We start from the raw sequence: 17,892 nt of genomic DNA on the forward strand, positions 1-17,892 counted from the left end.
TCAACTGTCTTTCTTTGATTATCAGTCATCACAGCCTTTTAGTTTTGAGTTTTAGGAAGGAGTGGTATACAGTAGGATAACTCAGTTTTATGGTATTTTTCATATTAACAGAAACAGAAACATTTAGTGCAAATGCTGCTTGACATACATACAGTGCCTATATGAGGGAGAGTGTGTGTCCTTCAAGAAGTAATGAACTAGCACATGACTGGTTCAAGGATTATTATCAAGACAGTGAACACAGGAATATCAATAGTGCATTGTTTCAACAGATCATCAGAGTGTAACAAATCAATCGCTCAGTTGTATTTATACAGCCTTACGTCTCCACTGTCACAGACAGGGTAATGCCAGTGCTACTGTATATAATGCCAATTGGTATGCTGAACATCTTGTTTGGACCTTTCGATCATAGCTTGTAATGAATGGAAACATCAATACACAAATCTCTGTGTTACCATAAAGGTCAGAATTTCAAGCCTAGATGGATAACAGGCAGTTGTCTCCCTGTCAAGAAATATTCCAAATAGTGTCAAAGTAGCCAAAAATGCAAATTTCAAATGTGAAAAATGACATCAGACATAAGATAGCTAAAATAAGAAAAGTAAGAAAGAAAAACATGCCATATACCTAATAATAACCTGAGCCCATAACCCTGGACATGAAATTATGTAGTATCTTTGCAGAACTGTGCATTTAGCTATTTTAGCACACTGTATTAAGTAATTAAGTAATAAGTCTGCAAAGCAAATGTTTAACTGAATGTATAAATGAGCCAAGCACGGTGTTTTATTGCTGATGTTATGTGAAATGCTTAAGAAATGGCACAATATGGCCAGTGCTATTACTGAGCCTCCCTGAGGGATCTGTCTAAATATATCCAACATGACATGAGTGCATCTCTCCGCTCAGTCCCTAAGCTTTCACCACATGGCTCTCGCCCCACAGTACAAAGTAAATATGTTGGAATATGCTTTGGAATACCTAAACACCCACAGCCACAGCACAGAAATACACTCATATTTATTCCACTACCATACATGCATGCACTTCTAAGCATATGCAAAGCGACATACACAATTATTAACAAAGGACCTTGTTAATAACCTGCATACTCTATTGTGATCAGCCAGCAGATGACATTTAAATTTTCAACTTAAATGTCATATTTCGATCATTTTTGTGCTTCCAAGTGAAGTATAAACGGCACATAAAGCTGGACATGAAGTACATAAAATATATATACTAAAACCTATGACATATAATGCACGTAGAAAATAACGCTGTGGCATAGAGCGAATAAGCCAGTAATTACTACCGTCACTTCCACATGACTGTTAACCAATCACTTCAGACACTTAAACACAATGATCTTATTGTCAGTCTGCACTTGGCATCTGTAGACAAATTAACAAACTGAGTAATGAGAAAGCTGAGTCTAGCATGGTGTTGGAAATGTTGAATGTTTAGAAAAATAAATAAAAACTAATTTTCAAACTTAATTAATAAATAAAAATTAAAGCCATATTAGCCATCATAGTTTTTACCGCAGAGGGTAGTAATTATTAACCTGACCAGACTCTTACAGAACTCCCAGCTGAGGGCGTTACATCTCCCAGAAGAACTCCTTTAGCTTATAGACTTTACTCAGACTTTCTCTCCTTCAGACTTCACAAAGTTACAACCTAATGAGTTTGAGCTGCGCTCATTTGATACTGTGCCAAAGTACAAGTTTATCATCAAGACTTTTCCTCTGCTCAGATGGGTTCATATCAAGGCAACATTAAAAAAACAACAACATTTACATAAACTTAGACTTGCACAAATATTTGCTTGACCATGCAGAGTTGAGGAGGAATTCTGCGGCTGTTACCCATGGCAACACAATCACCTTAGAGCTGATCAAGTCTGCAAGGAGGCTAAGGATAGCAGCACACCTTCACATACACAGGTTGTAATATAGAGTACAAAATTGGCTCCGCTGACGATTACAACATCAACACCTTAACAGAAACAAGCCGGATGGGTGTCTATAACAGTTATGACACAAATGGGACAGAAAACCAGTAGTTACAGTACATATGATCACTCAGTCAATCATTCAGTGAGTGGTTAAGTTTACATCACTGCTCGCCTGAGTCTCACCCCTCCCATGCAGCTCCAGTGACATTCCTCCCATGCCAGCTGGACATTCCAGCCTCCACTTCCCCCTACAGCGACCAGAGATCCCCCTCGATCACTATTCCAACCTATTTAAAAAATGCCCTTGTTCAACATCTCAGCTTTTCTGCACATACATGTGCAAGATTGCACACCTTCTCTTGTGTTTTGTCTTGTTGGAGTTCCACTGAAAGTGGAAAGTGTGGAACTGGTGAAAAATGAGGTTGAAACCTTTACTGACAGTCTTGCGTTAAGGTTAATGTCAATGCATCACTGATACTAAGAGTTTTAAAAGGTTTTCCAGGAACTGACAGGTTGTAGAAATTGCTCAATCCATGTAATGTGTGTAATCTGAAATTCTAGAAATTACCAAACTTGTGGACCCAAGGAGGTCTTCACTTGACTATGTTATATATACCTGACTATATACTATATTTATAATATTGAGTGCAGTAAATAACATCACATTTTTGTTTTATGTTGAAATTTCTTCAATAAAAACAATCTGTCATCACAGTTATTACACACTCAATGGAAATAATATTTTGAAAAAAACAAGCTGCATCAAGTCACAAACCATTATTTCCCCCAGTCACATCAGAACATCACCACACCACCTATTCAGCACAGATACCTGCAGCCTATCTCTACACTCATCTATAATCACATACAGTTTAGTCTAACAGAGGATGTCTGACATACACAAGCAGGAAATATCTCCAGGTTATGCTGCACGGTACAAACCCATCGCAGTCCAGCAAATGGATTAGTTTGCATAAAGACAACATAGGGTGTATGCATCCACTAGTGGGAGGGTGGGGAAACAGGAGAGAGGGATGGAGTGGAGAGAGGGAGACGTGAGAGGAGGGAAGACTGGCACCCTCTGCCAAGGGGAGAAGGGTGTGAGATAGGAATATAGTGGAGGATGAAGGAATGAGCGCTGGCACACAGTGGGGATGGCATAAAAGAGCACGGATGGAGGAAGTCTTGAAGAGAAAGATTTACTTACAGCAGGTTCTTGACAGATGAAGGAGAGGTACAAGGAAGTTTCAGTGCGCTCTCCTCCACAGGGAGAGATATCCATCCACAAAACCTGACATTGCCAAAGGAAAAAGCACCTCACACAGAGAGTCTAGCACGGAAGGGTGTGTGTCTCTGTGTGTGTATGAGTGTGATTGGGAACTGGCTTTAATGCTTGAATGTGTGTGCTAGAGGGAGGGAAAGCAACTGAGAAAGAGAGAGAGAGAAAGAGAGAGAGAGAGAGAGAGAGAGAGGCTCTTAGGAGGCAAGGGATACAGAGAGGTTGTATAAGCTGACTGGCTGGTGTGAAAATGGGAGGGGGCTGGATTGACCAATAGCGTAAGAGATGAGCAGAGTGAAGGGGAGATGGCAACAAAGAGACAGAGATTGTTTTATTTTTTATTCCTGCCCTCACTCTCTCACCTCTGCTGTCTCTCTTGCTCTCTCTCTCTCTTTGATTGCATGTCTAAAGAGAGTGAGAAAAGCCCAAACTATCAAATAAGAAAATTGGTGATGCTTCATAACAGTCAGTCAGTGTGCTAAACAGAAAAGGCAAGCTAGTCTATCTCTCTTTCTCTCCTCCTCCTCACACACACACACACACACACAGAGCGTAGGTGCAGGGCAACTGATAGGAGAAACAAGAGAGATAAATAACCAAACCCTGCTGGGAGCTCTAATATATTTATGGCTGGAAAGAGTGACAAATGTGGTGCTTAGCATAAAAGGGATGGTTGATGGGGAGAGGTGTAAAAAATAATGATAGAGAGTATTTAGAGACACAGGGTTCAAGTTCCTTGCAAGGATAAATAATGTTGTTTTTTAAAGTTTGTGTCTATCATTTATAGCAGAGTAAACAGAGGGCGTAACAGTAAAATATATGGACAGGACGTTTGTAATAGTGGTGCTTGTAAGATCTGTATGTGTGTGGACAGAGGAGGCATGAGCACCATCCTCCTTGCAAGTGTGTGTGGAGCGCCTGTGTGCATGCGCATGGGGGTGGGGACCGAACTACCTTCCCAGGATTTTGCTGCGGGAGCACCATGTTGCCATGGAGACTGCATCCAGTGCAGCAGAACACGCAGATGGCTGCTCTCACTCTCTCTCTCTCTGAAACAGTCCAGTTTTCTTCTCATCCTGACCAGCAAATCATAAATGCTGGTCTCTGTGCAGGTTTAGAAAAAACCCTCCAGGTCCAGACGAGCTTTTGACTCAGCATGCAGGCAACTATTTTTTGACATAAGAGAAACAGGCCTATCCATTGTTTTCAAGAAGCTGCACAGGAAATACTGCAAAAGTACTCAGAGAAAAAGCACAATCTAATACATTTAAATGTACTGTATATAACACACCAACTGCATAATTATATATCCTTCAGGTGAAAGACATCATAGCATTTACAGCCTGTGTAAAGTGTCCTGTGTGGACAATATTATAATGTGATGGCTGGAGCAGAAAAGATGACGTAAAAAAAAAACATATGGTTTAATCAATATCTCTACTATTGATACTACTGGTGGTCCTGTTGACCCTTCTCAGTATGCCGCTCTCCAGTTAACTGTCTAACTTCTAGGCATACATTACTTTCACTTTATAATACAGTATTATAAAAATGTATATGCAGAGACTTGAAATTAATGCAGGTTTATGTTGGTTAATTTCTGCAAACTTTCTATGTGTTTATTATTGTCTTTCTTTTAAACGGTCCTTACACCCCATGCACAGAATATCTTTGGTTTCAAGTCCTATTTATCATTTTGTTAATTTAACAATAGATAAAGCTGCCAGGAACTCAAAATGCAAGAAAATAATAAAATATTATAATAATACATATAAATATATATATAGTTTCACTATTTTTCCCGACTCCTTTTTGTCCTATTGTCATTTAAAGTCTACAGTATGTATGCCACTGTAAAAATATCAAAATAAAATACTGATAATTGGTAGTGACTGATAATTTCTTCCAATAGCTTACAGATAATATATTGTGTGAAAGCCTCACATGATATATAAATAAAGTTATGTTACAACAGTATAAATAAAGCATGCTCAGTGTAGTCACCAATGAATTAACTCCAGAGTTACATTTTGTGATGGTGTTAAGGAATTAGTTGATTGTCATACTGAAATGAATTAAAAACAGTATGGAAGGTAGAGAAGTAATATACAAAAGTCTGGTATGTTTTTGGAAAACACATGTCTTCACATTACACACATTCATGTTCAGAACAAGAACTTAACTTCTGTTCTAACTTAAAAAGGCTCAAGGCCATGACACCATGCACATATAGTGGCATTAACAGTAACAGTATGCTTTCTGTCCCGAAATCTCCACTCAAAAATCCTTCATTAGCTGTATTAACTAGTAGAAATTGGGCTAAACCCTTGTGAATGTGGAGAGTAGCCTGAGAATCAAGCAGTAGCCTCAATGAGCTTTGGTTTAGCACTGAGGTGTGTATGGGGGAGGCTGTAAGTATATGAACTGGATGTATTAGACTTCTTATTCTGTTGCCAGACAGCACAAACGGGAATTATGACTCATATAAACTTTAAGGACCAGATTTACTTTACAGGCTTTAGATGTGACGCATTCTATTCCAAACACATGCACTTTATTCATCAAGCAGATGCTCCAGGCTGGTGTTTGCATTTAATAGTTGGCATGGTGCGGTCTCCTCATTGCACACACAATAGGAGAATAGAAGGATGAATATGCATTTCACTTTGGGAACTATAGTGTTCATCAAGTTTAAATTTGAACTGTAAAATAGAGACTGCAACTAAACTTGTTTTTTGTTTTGTTAAGACATTTATGTGCATTAGCTGCAGTTACCTCAGCAGTGTTTGTACCTTGCATATATTTTGTGTGTCTTTGATTTGTCATATCAGGTGTGATATTTTGGGTTATAGTAACCGTTTTTCTCTGGTGAAATAAATATTTTGTAATCATAATCACTACATAATTTCTGACTTAACTGATCTCATAGAAATCCCACTTCTGAACTGTGCCTGTGTGAGCTCCCTTTCACTGGCAGATTGCTGAATACACACAGATTGCAAAACAATCAACCAATTGCCTAACCCCATAATCTGGCCCTGAGGCTTTCTTGTGTCGTCCAGAAACAAAACAACTGCACATTGTCGGGCATCTTTCTGCTCAGTTAGACTGCTACTATCGAGCTCCTATGACCTTAAACGATCGACTAAATCAAACCAACCGCAGATGATAAACCACAAACATTACCGTCTGATCCCTGTAAACCCAATTAGGTGGCTTCCTGCTGAAGACAGACATGGTGCCAAACCTCCTGTGCTACAACCTGATGAATATTTTGACTGAGAGAAAAGAAATCTGGCTTTGGTGTCATAAAAGCAGTGAAATAAAACAAATTACTAAAAAAAGAAATACAAATTGACAGCACCGCCATCCGCTCTCCTTTCTGGCAACAATGTGACATTTACCCGGGCAATCAATGCTCCGACTCCCTGATGTTAAAGCCCATCTCATCAGTGTAGACAGAAAGCTGCATGCATCCTAATCAGAGTGGCTACAGCTGGTGCATGAAGGACATTAAAATCAGCACAGAGCAATCCTATTTTAAGGTTACTGATGAATATGAAGAGTTGTATTACCTTAATAACAACAAACCATGTAATTGTGTATGTAACAGTTGTGGAAGGCACTCACAGTTTCAGCTTGGTGGTATTACTTTGTGATGATATGGTCAGAATCAAACAGCAGACAATGCAAAATGTGTGCAAACAAAACAGATGATTTTTTTTTTTCTTACATCTTTTGTGTACACTTACCCATCCATTTTTACTATGAACAGGCAAGTCACTAATGAAGTTTAGCAGGTAAGTGTCCTAGATTCTCCAGATGCTCTTCTTCTTTCCTATGTAGGAAAAAGCTGAGATTAACAGACAGCTCTGCAAACCTGTGAGCACTGATTTATAGAAACACACAAGCATTCTGGACATTTTTCCACATGAACACAGATTAATTAACATTTTGTTTTTCTAGGGATTGTTCAGGGGGACCATAATGAACCATTATGTCACATGCATTCGTCTAAAAATTTACTTTAGTCCAAATGTAATGACTTATTACTTTACTTATCTTTCAGAGGACCAACTACTGTTTCACGCAGGGCCTTCATGGCTCTGTGCTGGATGTAAAAGCAAGAAGTTCGAAAAATGCAGTGATAGTTGCTGGAGACAAATCAGACTTCAACCAACCAACCTCTGTTGAATTGCGCCATCTAGTGACCGACTGGGAACAAATAATCTACCGCATCCATATCATCCAAATATTTAACTGGATGGGACTACAGGGACACATACACTTTAATGCCATGCATACATACAAATGACGAAGTAACGCTGTGATCTAGCACTATCAACGAAGCCGCGCGTAAAAGACAGATCAAATAACGGCTATGAGAAAAACCTTTTGGAGCTGAAAATAGCTAGAAATATAAACATTTGTAATGTATTTACATGGTGTCTCAGAAGCAGGCTGAGAAATGTATTTTTACTGTATGTTTTGACAAAGTTTTGGCGTGCGTAAAAAAAAAAGCACTTATCCAAAAAAACACATTAGTGTGGACAGAAATAGATACCACCGTGCAGAAATCAGTTACCGTCCCTATTTATTTTGCATCGACCTCGTGGCGCAACGGTAGCGCGTCTGACTCCAGATCAGAAGGTTGCGTGTTCAAATCACGTCGGGGTCATTTCTTTGATTACATTGACGTTGATAACTTGCCAATCAATCATCACACAACCAATCGAATGTCTGCAGGAATTCTCTAGTAAACACAACATCAATACCCTGACAGTGCATCACTCTTAAGAGCAACTCTGGGACTTCAAATATGATAAACTATTAATTTATAGGCTTATTTATGTGAAATTATTTTATAAGAATACAACTTTTAACTTATTTTTCCTTAAACTCCACAACACTCTAATTTTCTTGAAACCTGATTCTCCATTAGCCTGAGCCTGGACATGCAAAGTAGCTGTCACTTTCTACCACAGATCAGTCACAGGTCCTACAATCATATTACTTTTACAAAGGTGTGTCACGGAGAGTGCAAATTATGGAGTTAAGCGTGTCAGCTAAAAACCTCAAATGTGATTTAAAACGCAACTTCGGGAACAAATCTTGGTGGATTCTTTTCACTGTTTTCCTTTCCAAACTCAAATCTGATAACACCACGTGTAAACAGCCTAATGCCCATAGCTGCCATGGCAGATTAAGTTTACAGCACAAGCAACCACCAGTGGCCACACAGTGTGATCTTCTGTCCTGATACTAAAGAGCAGGGAATTAGATAAAGACTTTTTCTGCAAGACGTATTTCATAGCTGATCTGTTATTCTGCATCTTTCAACAAATATTAAATATGAATATCACGCTACCTTTTCAGTCCAGTTCCCACATTAAAAAAAGATCCAATACTGTGGTTCCACTTCGTGGTAAAGGCGCTTTCTCTTCGGCGTCTCATCCAGCAATCATTTTTTTACTTTCTTTCTTTTTTTCCCGCTCCTCTTTACTTCCTTCGCTGTTCTGTCCTCGCCCCAGCTTTCCTTATCCTGTCAGCTCTTCGTATCTCGACATCATCTGTCTTCTACACAACTCGCGCGGCGGTTTCACACGCTCTTCTGTCCGATTCGCTACTATCTCACACATCTTCGTCGCTCCAAGACATCACCTACGCTTATGCCATGCACTCTCATACCATCGCGCGAAACGCAATCTATATGCGAACAGACGACATCACTTTCTCTCACTCCCTTCTCTTCAGTATCATTTGACAATCAGAAATACACTACGTATTGTCACTATTCCCAGCTCACGACAAATCCCCTTCTACAATCGGACATTCCATAAGTTCATAAGAATTCGCACGTTTTATATACAACATTGTATCAGTGACGTAACAACACAATGAGATACTTACTGCATGAGAATCGTGCCTCAAACTTGATATTAGGCAATGGCCTATTTGGTAGAAGCAACACAGCAGGTCTCCTCAAGTCCTCAGGAGTTGACTCACATGAGATTGGTCCTTAGTAGCATCTCAATGTTCTATCATAATGGCCTGATTGTACTGCCGGATTAGCTCACACTACTGATACTTGTTTAGCAACACTGGTAGTCGAATAGAGGAGCAGAAGGTGTCATAAATGGGCTTATCGGCTGACTGTTTAATACCAATTCTGCTTGCGTACAAGGCCATGCTTTTGTTTGACTAACGCGAAGGAGAGCTTACATGCTTATATCTCAGAGAAAAGGCTACATTTTCATTGCCACAGAGTAGCCCAATTCCTTAAAAAATGGCCATATATTTCCCAAATTCCCTCTTTTATTCTATTCATTGTGCCCTATGATTTGAAATGCCAGGGGCCTGAAAATATCCCCATTGAGTGCTCGCCAGTGGGAGGGATTGATGTGGGAGGACAACAGAACAGTCAGAAAGGAGCCTGTATTGAGCAGTTTGTTCAAGAGAGTATTATTACACTGGGAGAGCTCAAATGAAATGTCTGTAAACAAACCCTGTTTCCTAAGTAACACAGCTGAATGTCTCTTTCTTCTCTTTCCGTCCAAAATCTTAGCTACTGCTGAGCAGATGAGGGTGGCACAGTGGTGGCAGGACAGATCATCTGGAAGCCAAAGGAGGGCTGGCAACAGCATGTGTGTGACTGTCACTTGCGATAACATTCCCAACTAAGTTGGTGAGTGAGTGAGTAATTTACGAATTTAATTGCTTTTGTCTTTGTAGCCCTCTCGTTGTATATATATATCTTTAAAGTTTTAAAAGCATTAAAAGTTTAAACGCCAACTCCTTTGCTATCTGAACAACTGTCCTCCAGCCAAGACTGACAGAGAAGAAATAATAGATGAAGCGAAAGGCAAGTACCTGAAACTGATCTGGCGTCGCTAAGGAGACATTAAGACTAGTAAGCCTTTCAAGGATCTCATGAAAAGGGTGGAAAAGGATACATTTCAACCTGAAAAGCAGTAAGTAATAAATACTGTTGAGTGCATAATCCATATACAAGTAAAATTAAAAAGGTAGAATGTCAACCTTTATTGCACACAAAAAGACAAAAAAGAAAGAAAGATGTTATGATTTTTGAACATGGTTTGACTTCCATAAAATCAAAACCTTCACAGTTCAAAGCAAGTCCTCATTTGCCTTGGTTCCACTGAAGGGTAAAACCATAACAGTAAAAAAAGACAAACAAATTTTAAATTTTAAAACACATAAAAATGACAAAGCTTGGTCTCTGTCTCTAAATAAAATTTTAATCAAGTATTAGATCCTTTGAAGTTTTGTTCTTCCATGTCACCAGGCTTACTTTTGCCTCCAATGCGCCTGAAGAAGGATATGAACCCGGACGAGCTCCCCTCTACAGGATTCTCCCCCTTACTGCCGAGCACTGCTCCTTTTCCTCTCATATTTTCTGTCCTTGATCCAGAGGAGTACGACCTTTGAGAGATGCTCCTCTGGAACAATTCCCCCAGCCGGAAAAGGGACGATGGAGACTGCCTGGTTTCATCCATGGAAACCGACCTGAGGATTGGACCGCAAGATACAGCTCTCTGACTGGGGCACTCGGGGAGAGACGCAGAACCCCCAGATGGAGATGTCAGGCACTCCTGGCTGGAGGAATTGGGGAGAGGATTGACTTCGCCACTCTCCCAGACTCCGTCATCAAGGTCATCTCCACCGAACCTTGAGGATAGCCTGCGTTGGAGTGCTTGTCTGTTGGGCTGGGGGCGGTTTCGTTGGGAGCAAGTCAAAGGGCTCAGGATAGTCCATGGGGAGCCCACATCCCCATTGTTGGCAAAGAAGAAGTCTCTGGTTCTAGGACGAGGGGTGCTTGGGGTAGCTGGCGTTTCTGACCGACCAGGAGTGCCTGAAACTCTGTCCCCGTCGAGGCTGCCTTTGCTGTTTTGGTAGCGAAGCACCTTCCGAGTTATCTCGCGCATCTTCTGAGCTTCTTCTTTGTTTCCCATTTGCTCGTCCTCTTTCTGCAGTTTGGGTTGTTTCTTCCCAGGCTTCTCCTGTCTAGTACGGGGCGTAGCTTTATTTGCTTTTCCTGTCTGAGAAGTGTGCTCCGATGGGGATCCTTCGATCGGGGGCAGCAAGTTCTTCCTGCATCTGGCCAATCCCTCTGGAACAGTGGAGAGAAAGCTGTGTAAGGCCGACTCCAAGCTGGAGGAGTCCTGATTTGGCTCAGGTCCTTGGCAAGACACTGTGGAGCGGCGTTTGGCTGCAATACGCACACTTTCCTTCCGCTTGTGCCTTTGCTCTGCTGCCTCTCGCTCTCGGTTCTCCTACAGCCGTGTAAAGAGAGGATATATTCAAACAAGAGGCAACTAAGTGCAAACTAATGACAAGAAGACACCTTAAATACAAAGCACCAGTATAATGCTTTCTATGCTTACCCGTACAGCTGTGTCAAACCGCTTGCAAAATGAATGAAAGATGGAGCAGCACTCCTCGAGTTTGAAAGTAGCTGGGTCTTCGCAGAAGTACTCAGCGACAGCGTTGCTCAGAGCCTTCAGTTCCTGCAGAGAGGACTCCACATCGGCCAGCTTGGCCTCAGCCCTCTGAGAAATTCAAACAATAAAATGGTATAAAGAGGGATCCAAACTGCACAAAGTATTCACAAGCTCAGTCTGTGCCTTTGTACATTTACAGGTCCAGTGTGTAACATGTAGGAGGATCTATTCGCAGAAAGGAATATAAAATTCATTGGTATGCTTTCATTACTGTATCATCACCTGAATCCTTTAAAGCCAAACAACAAGGGGGAAACATTACCATGAGAAATGTCTCCATTTGTTGCAAAATGCCAGGGTGTCTGCTGCTGTACAATTTCACTTCCTTGATCTTCTTGACCTCTCTCTCAAAGTCTGTGATGACCTCCTCTTTACAAATCCTGTTAGAGAGCAACATTTACAATTTTGCATTATGTATTCCTGGTATTGCAAAATTGTGTATCATACAAACAGGATACAGCTACTGTTAGTGAACAAACCCAACCTTGTACAGTAAAATAACCAACTAGATTGTAAGTATACTGATGATAACCACCTTGATGCCATCCCAATGTGTTCAAGCTGGTTGGGAAAAGACAGCAACTCTGCATCGATGTCCTCTGCTTGCTGTGGGTGATAAAGGAGGGAGAGCAATAGTGATGGAGAGATGGAGCAGAAGAATACATCAGTTACACAACTGTTTATGGACACAGCATGACAGCAGGGGTTTTGTCCCTTTTCTTCACTGAGCATCTGTGCATCCCAGGGCTCCTACTCACCTTGGCAACATAATGCATGAGGTTCATGCCAGGTTTGTTGGCCTTGGTGTCTGCCAACTTGAGGAGAGAGGTCATCCTGAAGCCAATGGCATTGGCACTGTAACCACCCTGAATAATTCATTATTTAAAAGGGTCAGTTCATCCCTTTAATAAACATTAGTGTACAGCACCTGCAGTAACGTCATATATGAATATCACATGAAAACTCCATATAACATCAGTGTATACCTTTAGTTTATTAAAAATAGCGTTTGCGTATACCTGAATGTGTAATGAATATGTGTTATTGATTCTTGATACTACATTGTTGTTATTATTTCTTGGAATATACTGGAAAAGGGCCACTTTTTAAGCCCTTGGTTGTTTTTCAAAGCAATTCTCTCTGTGTAAATAAACAAATAAACATGTAATTCTTAAATAAAAATACCAACAGCGTTCATGTAATTCCCCGCTTTCAATACCAGCCGAATGACTGAGTGGAGGTCATCGCATTCCAACAGCTCTACGGAGAGAGAAGTAAAAGAGATGGAGACACAGAACCTTAATATAAATGTCAAACTGAGTGGTGTAAAACAGGAAGAAACTGGGATTGTTAGCAGCTTTAGTGGATGTGTGTGAAATGTTACCATTAGCCCCTTTGGTCATGACAGCAACAGAGTTCTTCACCTCCTCCATGAGAGGAAAGAATTCTTCCCTCAGCACCATCCCTTTCAGGCGTTCCTCATAGCTGAGGGAAACAAAAATAAAACCAGCACTTAACTAAAACTGCTAATTACTCATTTTATCAGTTTTATTACCAATTTTTAAGCCTAGAGATATTTGGATACGGTAAAATCTTATAAAATATTAGCACAGAGTTCCTCAATAGATGCACATGTTTTGATGTGTTGTATGTGAAGTCTGTGGTGCATAAGTGGTGCAATTATAAAAATAATAAGACATATGCAAGTTGGTAGACGAACAACAAAAACAATCCATACATTATTTCACAGCATTTCAGCAATTAATGACTAATGAGTTGGTTTAAGATTGCAAAGAAATTTTAACAACTAACAAAACAAATTAAAAAAAAAATACTTTGGAATAACGCACCCCGGCACTTTGACCAGCTGCACCATGAACTGGTCAGCCTCAGGTAACACAGACAGGTTCCCACTGAATGACAGCAGCTGCTTCATCTGTGCATTAAAAACATTTTTATCATTCCTCATCATAGATACTACAAGATCAAACTGGAACAAAAGGGAACTGGAGGGTGCAAGTATCAATGTTCATTAGGCTTATTTTTAGGCATAAAGGACCAAAGTGGAAATATGAGACGAGAAGAGCTGTCGTTACCTCACTTTCCTCTGGCAGCAGTTTACAAAGCTCTTTTAGTTTGCCTGTTCCAAATCCGAGCCAGTTCCCTTGACAAATGTCCTGCACCATTTCTGTCACTGGCCTGCAGAGGGAGACAAAACACAACAGTAATAATGAAAAAGGAACTAGTCCTGCCTGAAGTCTTGCTATAATCAGCATGACTATCAAAGATGATTAGTTCTGCTAAGTCATGCTAGTTGTTTTTCTACCTTCCAGGCTGCCACTGGTTTCCATTCATTTCAAAACAGTGTGAAAAACAAATCACAGGGACTTAAAACCAGCTCGAGGCGTGTTATCCATTACAGTGACTGTCATGGTCATGCTTTATTTTCTCTATTTTATGTTGCATGCCATTGCTGTTGCGGACCAACTAAATGCTAAACAGCGTGGCAGTCACAAAGTCAAACCCTGAAGACAAACAATGACCAAACATGGATGTCTTTAAAATAATTATGTTCATTAAGTAGCGTTTGGCATTTAAAAAATTGTTTGTCGGCAGCCGACTGTGAGATAGCGGATGTTGCGGCATCCTGGGACCTCTGCCCCAAAGGATCACATACAGTATGGTTTGCACATTTCAGTTTTAACATGCAAAATTGTGCAGCAAGGTGCTCCGAAAATTATTTGTGGTCGCTTATCCATGGAAGGGTTCGTGTAAGTATGAAGTTTCGATATTGTACTGTTGTATTTAAGAATGTTCCTCAGTTGCATATGCATTGGGACACACAGATGCCACATGACAATAACATCACCTTTCTCTACAGCAGTAGCAGGCCAAACATACCAGGCTGTTGAGATATTCAGTCAACACATCACACTTCAGATGAAACTCAACCCTTGTATATTTATAGTGTCTCCAAATGTCAAAATGCTTCCAAATGGCATCATTAAGTGCACTTTCGTCATTGTCACACAGACACTGACGCAATTAGAATTTGACTAACGTTCCAAAGCAGACATCCTTACAGTACCTGGCTGTTGACACACATTGAGAGTGCATTTGGTATTCAAAGTGAAAGCTGAGGGAACCTTGGACTGAAAGTGACATCATCTTGATAAGGTTCTCACACACAAACTCCAGTGCAGAGCACAGTAAGGTCAACTCGCTACCAAACTTAAAAATAAAGTAATAGAATAGCACAAAGTACCTAAAATGTTTAAACATTTGGGCTATTTAATGCAACTATGCCCTCTCCCCCTCATACTTTTACACTTTTAGTTTATTTTTCTCATTAAAATCTATTCTTACTGTCTAGCTGCCAAAATACAGATGTGGGTCAAAAGGGAGGTGAAAAGGAAACACTCGCCCATCAGTGCCCAGAGAGTCCCGGCAAACACAATTGGCTGTGTTAGACGGCAAGTAGGGACTCAACAAGCAATCGTGTCCTTCTTGTTAAACTAGAAACTGTATTTTTTTAAGGGAACAACTATTCAGCTACATTGAAAGAATTAGCAGATACATTACAGTGGAAATCTAACATTGCTACAAACCTGCCGGGTGTATCCTCCCTTTCCATCCTCTCTGCCAATCCTCACATACTAGATCGGGTTTTCCTATCATTTAGGTATTAATACAGTGAACTGTTAAAACAAATGTGTTCTCTGTGTTGTTAATGAGGGCTCCCAAATGGTTTTTAAAGGGGAATTTCCATTAATTTGAATATGGTCCGCTGAGATAAAGTGCCTGCTGGGTGGATAAATGATTAGCACAGAGGAAGTAAGTCAAGATCCGTATTCTGACTCTGTGTGTGACATTAAAGAAGCGTCCTTTGATTCTCAATGCGTTTCCATTGAATCATACTAACTTTCTTTTTTTAGACACGCGTCTCACTAGTATCACTCTCTTTTCGACTGAACTTCAGCAATCCTTACCTCTTGAATTGTCTCAGGAAGATCCCAATATTCATACTCTTTTTAGAATCAAGGATTGTGACCTAAAGAGAGAAGGGGGAAAAAATCATTAATATCAAAAAGAGGTTTAACCTCTGTATAGCCATATTTAGACGAGAAGACAAGTCTATACTCAACATTATTTTTCACATAATCTTTGAGGAAGCAAAAACACTCCCAAACACAGCTTAACTGCAACAGTTCCTCATTGATCACCATTAGTAGTATGGGACATTTAAAAAGCAGTTCCTATTTGTGTGTTCATTACTTCCCTAGCTTGGGCATTCTGGCTTTATTTACATGCCCATAAACTGGTGTAGGTCTGCATCAGTTACTGGAAACCTCTGTTATGCCTGACAAGGTATCTAATGTGGCATGAGTGCAGCCGCTCGCTGTTTACCTGAGGCTCCTGTGGGAAGAGGTCCACGCCATCACAGTTCTTCACACCCATGAACCTTGAATTGCGTAGCGAGGCCCGTTTGTCTACGCTACTGAACAACTCCTCCATGCTCCGAATATCCAGCACAAGGTCCCTCTGAGGCCGCTTAGACGTCCACACGTTCAATTTGCCCAGGACACGCTGGCTGGGGATGGTGTCCCAGTTCAGCTTCTTCATGGAACGTCGCTGGCTATTCCGAGAGCCAAAAGGAGAGGGAGAAAGGACAGAAAGAGGGGGAAGAGGAGGTGGAGGTGGTGGTGGTGGTGGTGGAGGAGGAGGAGGAGGTGGTGGAGGTGGTGGTGCAGTGGCAACGCACATGATGGTAGGCGCAGGAGAAGATGATTGGAGATTTGAATCATCCAGTGAAACAGGAGGAGAGGAGTCTTGAGAAGAACAGCTGGGTGGAGAAGCAGATTTTAAAATCAGCACTCCCTCCATCTGTATCTCTCAAATCGAAAAGATGACGGGAGGAAGTATCCCACTGTTGACCAGTCAGATCTGAGGAGACACAGAAACACAAATCTGTAAAAACTGCAGTATTTTAGTAAAACACTGAATTCCTTTTTAACATGAAATAATGTGTCTCTTATATAAAGTAATCAGTATGTTTCAAATGTAATGTTTTCTCATAGTTTCAGATGATTTCTTTTTATCAAAGTGAGCACATGCAGCTGGCAAAGCCATGGAGGCGATTCAATTCATCAACATCACATTCAAGTGACAAAACATCACAAAGTTCATATTTCTGCAACTGCTGCTTGCTGACAGCCTCACATAACATTTAAGCAAAATGCCACAATTTTCTGGTCAAAAATCCAACAACTTAAATATCTAAACAAATAAGCATTTTCTTTTATTGGGGGGGTTAAGCTGAGTGACCTGTGAAATACCCAAATGCAGACACTGCAGTATGTCAACACTGTACCATCACACACAGAAAGATTAGTCTGGTTATTGCTTTACATTCTACTTCTCTTTCTTTAACTAGGATATATAATAGCATAACATTTACTCAACTAATATAGTGTTCTCCCGTTCAATTAGGTGTTTTTCCATATGTGGATATTACACGAAACTTCACTGAGAAACTGACGCTTTTTTAATTCTCCCTTCATCACAGCAAAAGTAAACGGCTCCCATAACTTGAATTATACCTTAGATTACTTATTAGAGCGCAGGGGTGTGTTCGGCATAGATACCATCCATCATGCAATATATGGACAGAAAAACTTTACTTTTAAATCTGGTTTTTCTACACCGTTTGCTGCTGATGCCCACTGCTCATTTTCCGAGGAGGGAAGCTGTAGAAAATAACATACAAACTAATGCAATTAAATGTGATTATACTGCAATATATATTATTCGATGGGATATTCGTACGCCGAATATAAACGCAAACACAAGTGACAAACGTGTGGGTATTTTCCGACAAACAAGAGATCACTAATTTGACATTTTTTTTAAAAGAGCTTCGATGTCAGTCCTTTCACAGCCAGGGGCTCACAGCAAACCCTCCAACATACACAATGCCACGTAAACAGCAGCGTTTCTAACTGAACTTTCACCAAAGCACCGTTACAGATAAATGTTACTCACCGTGTGTTTAAAATGTAGCTGTCAAATAAATCCTCACTCCGCCGTGCCTCGTGTTCTTGTGTTCTTGCAGTCTACTACAGTCTGCTA

The 17,892-nt window shown here is 40.5% G+C and overlaps 1 protein-coding gene and 1 non-coding gene across 2 annotated transcripts; one reads left to right on the top strand and one right to left on the bottom strand.

The window, feature by feature from the left end:
- Positions 1 to 7,847: 7,847 nt before the first annotated feature.
- trnaw-cca lies at positions 7,848 to 7,919 on the top strand. The gene has a single exon. It is a non-coding gene; the product is annotated as a tRNA-Trp (tRNA).
- Positions 7,920 to 10,128: 2,209 nt separating this feature from the next.
- On the bottom strand, positions 10,129 to 17,888 carry fhdc3 (FH2 domain containing 3). The gene is made up of 12 exons (XM_035665963.1): positions 17,806 to 17,888; positions 16,171 to 16,707; positions 15,753 to 15,814; positions 13,860 to 13,962; positions 13,614 to 13,699; positions 13,148 to 13,248; positions 12,953 to 13,023; positions 12,522 to 12,629; positions 12,299 to 12,369; positions 12,026 to 12,143; positions 11,647 to 11,811; positions 10,129 to 11,535 (listed from the first exon to the last, which is right to left on the bottom strand). Exons 2-12 carry the CDS (start codon positions 16,645 to 16,647, stop codon positions 10,504 to 10,506), a joined length of 2,394 nt encoding a protein of 797 aa, XP_035521856.1. The 5' UTR covers positions 16,648 to 16,707; positions 17,806 to 17,888; the 3' UTR covers positions 10,129 to 10,503.
- Positions 17,889 to 17,892: the final 4 nt, after the last annotated feature.

The sequence above is a fragment of the Morone saxatilis genome, unplaced genomic scaffold (genome assembly GCF_004916995.1).
Source record: "Morone saxatilis isolate NCDOM2014 unplaced genomic scaffold, NCSU_SB_2.0 Contig20, whole genome shotgun sequence".
NCBI lineage: Eukaryota > Metazoa > Chordata > Actinopteri > Moronidae > Morone > Morone saxatilis.

Bases quoted from the DNA above. Each gene is read 5' to 3' on its own strand.
- fhdc3 (XM_035665963.1), bottom strand. From the start codon at position 16,647: ATGGAGGGAGTGCTGATTTTAAAATCTGCTTCTCCACCCAGCTGTTCT. The intron at 13,700-13,859 runs GTAACGACAGCT...TTTAATGCACAG, and splicing joins TGCTGCCAGAGGAAAGTGAG to ATGAAGCAGCTGCTGTCATT. The intron at 12,144-12,298 runs GTGGTTATCATC...GCTCTCTAACAG, and splicing joins CACATTGGGATGGCATCAAG to GATTTGTAAAGAGGAGGTCA.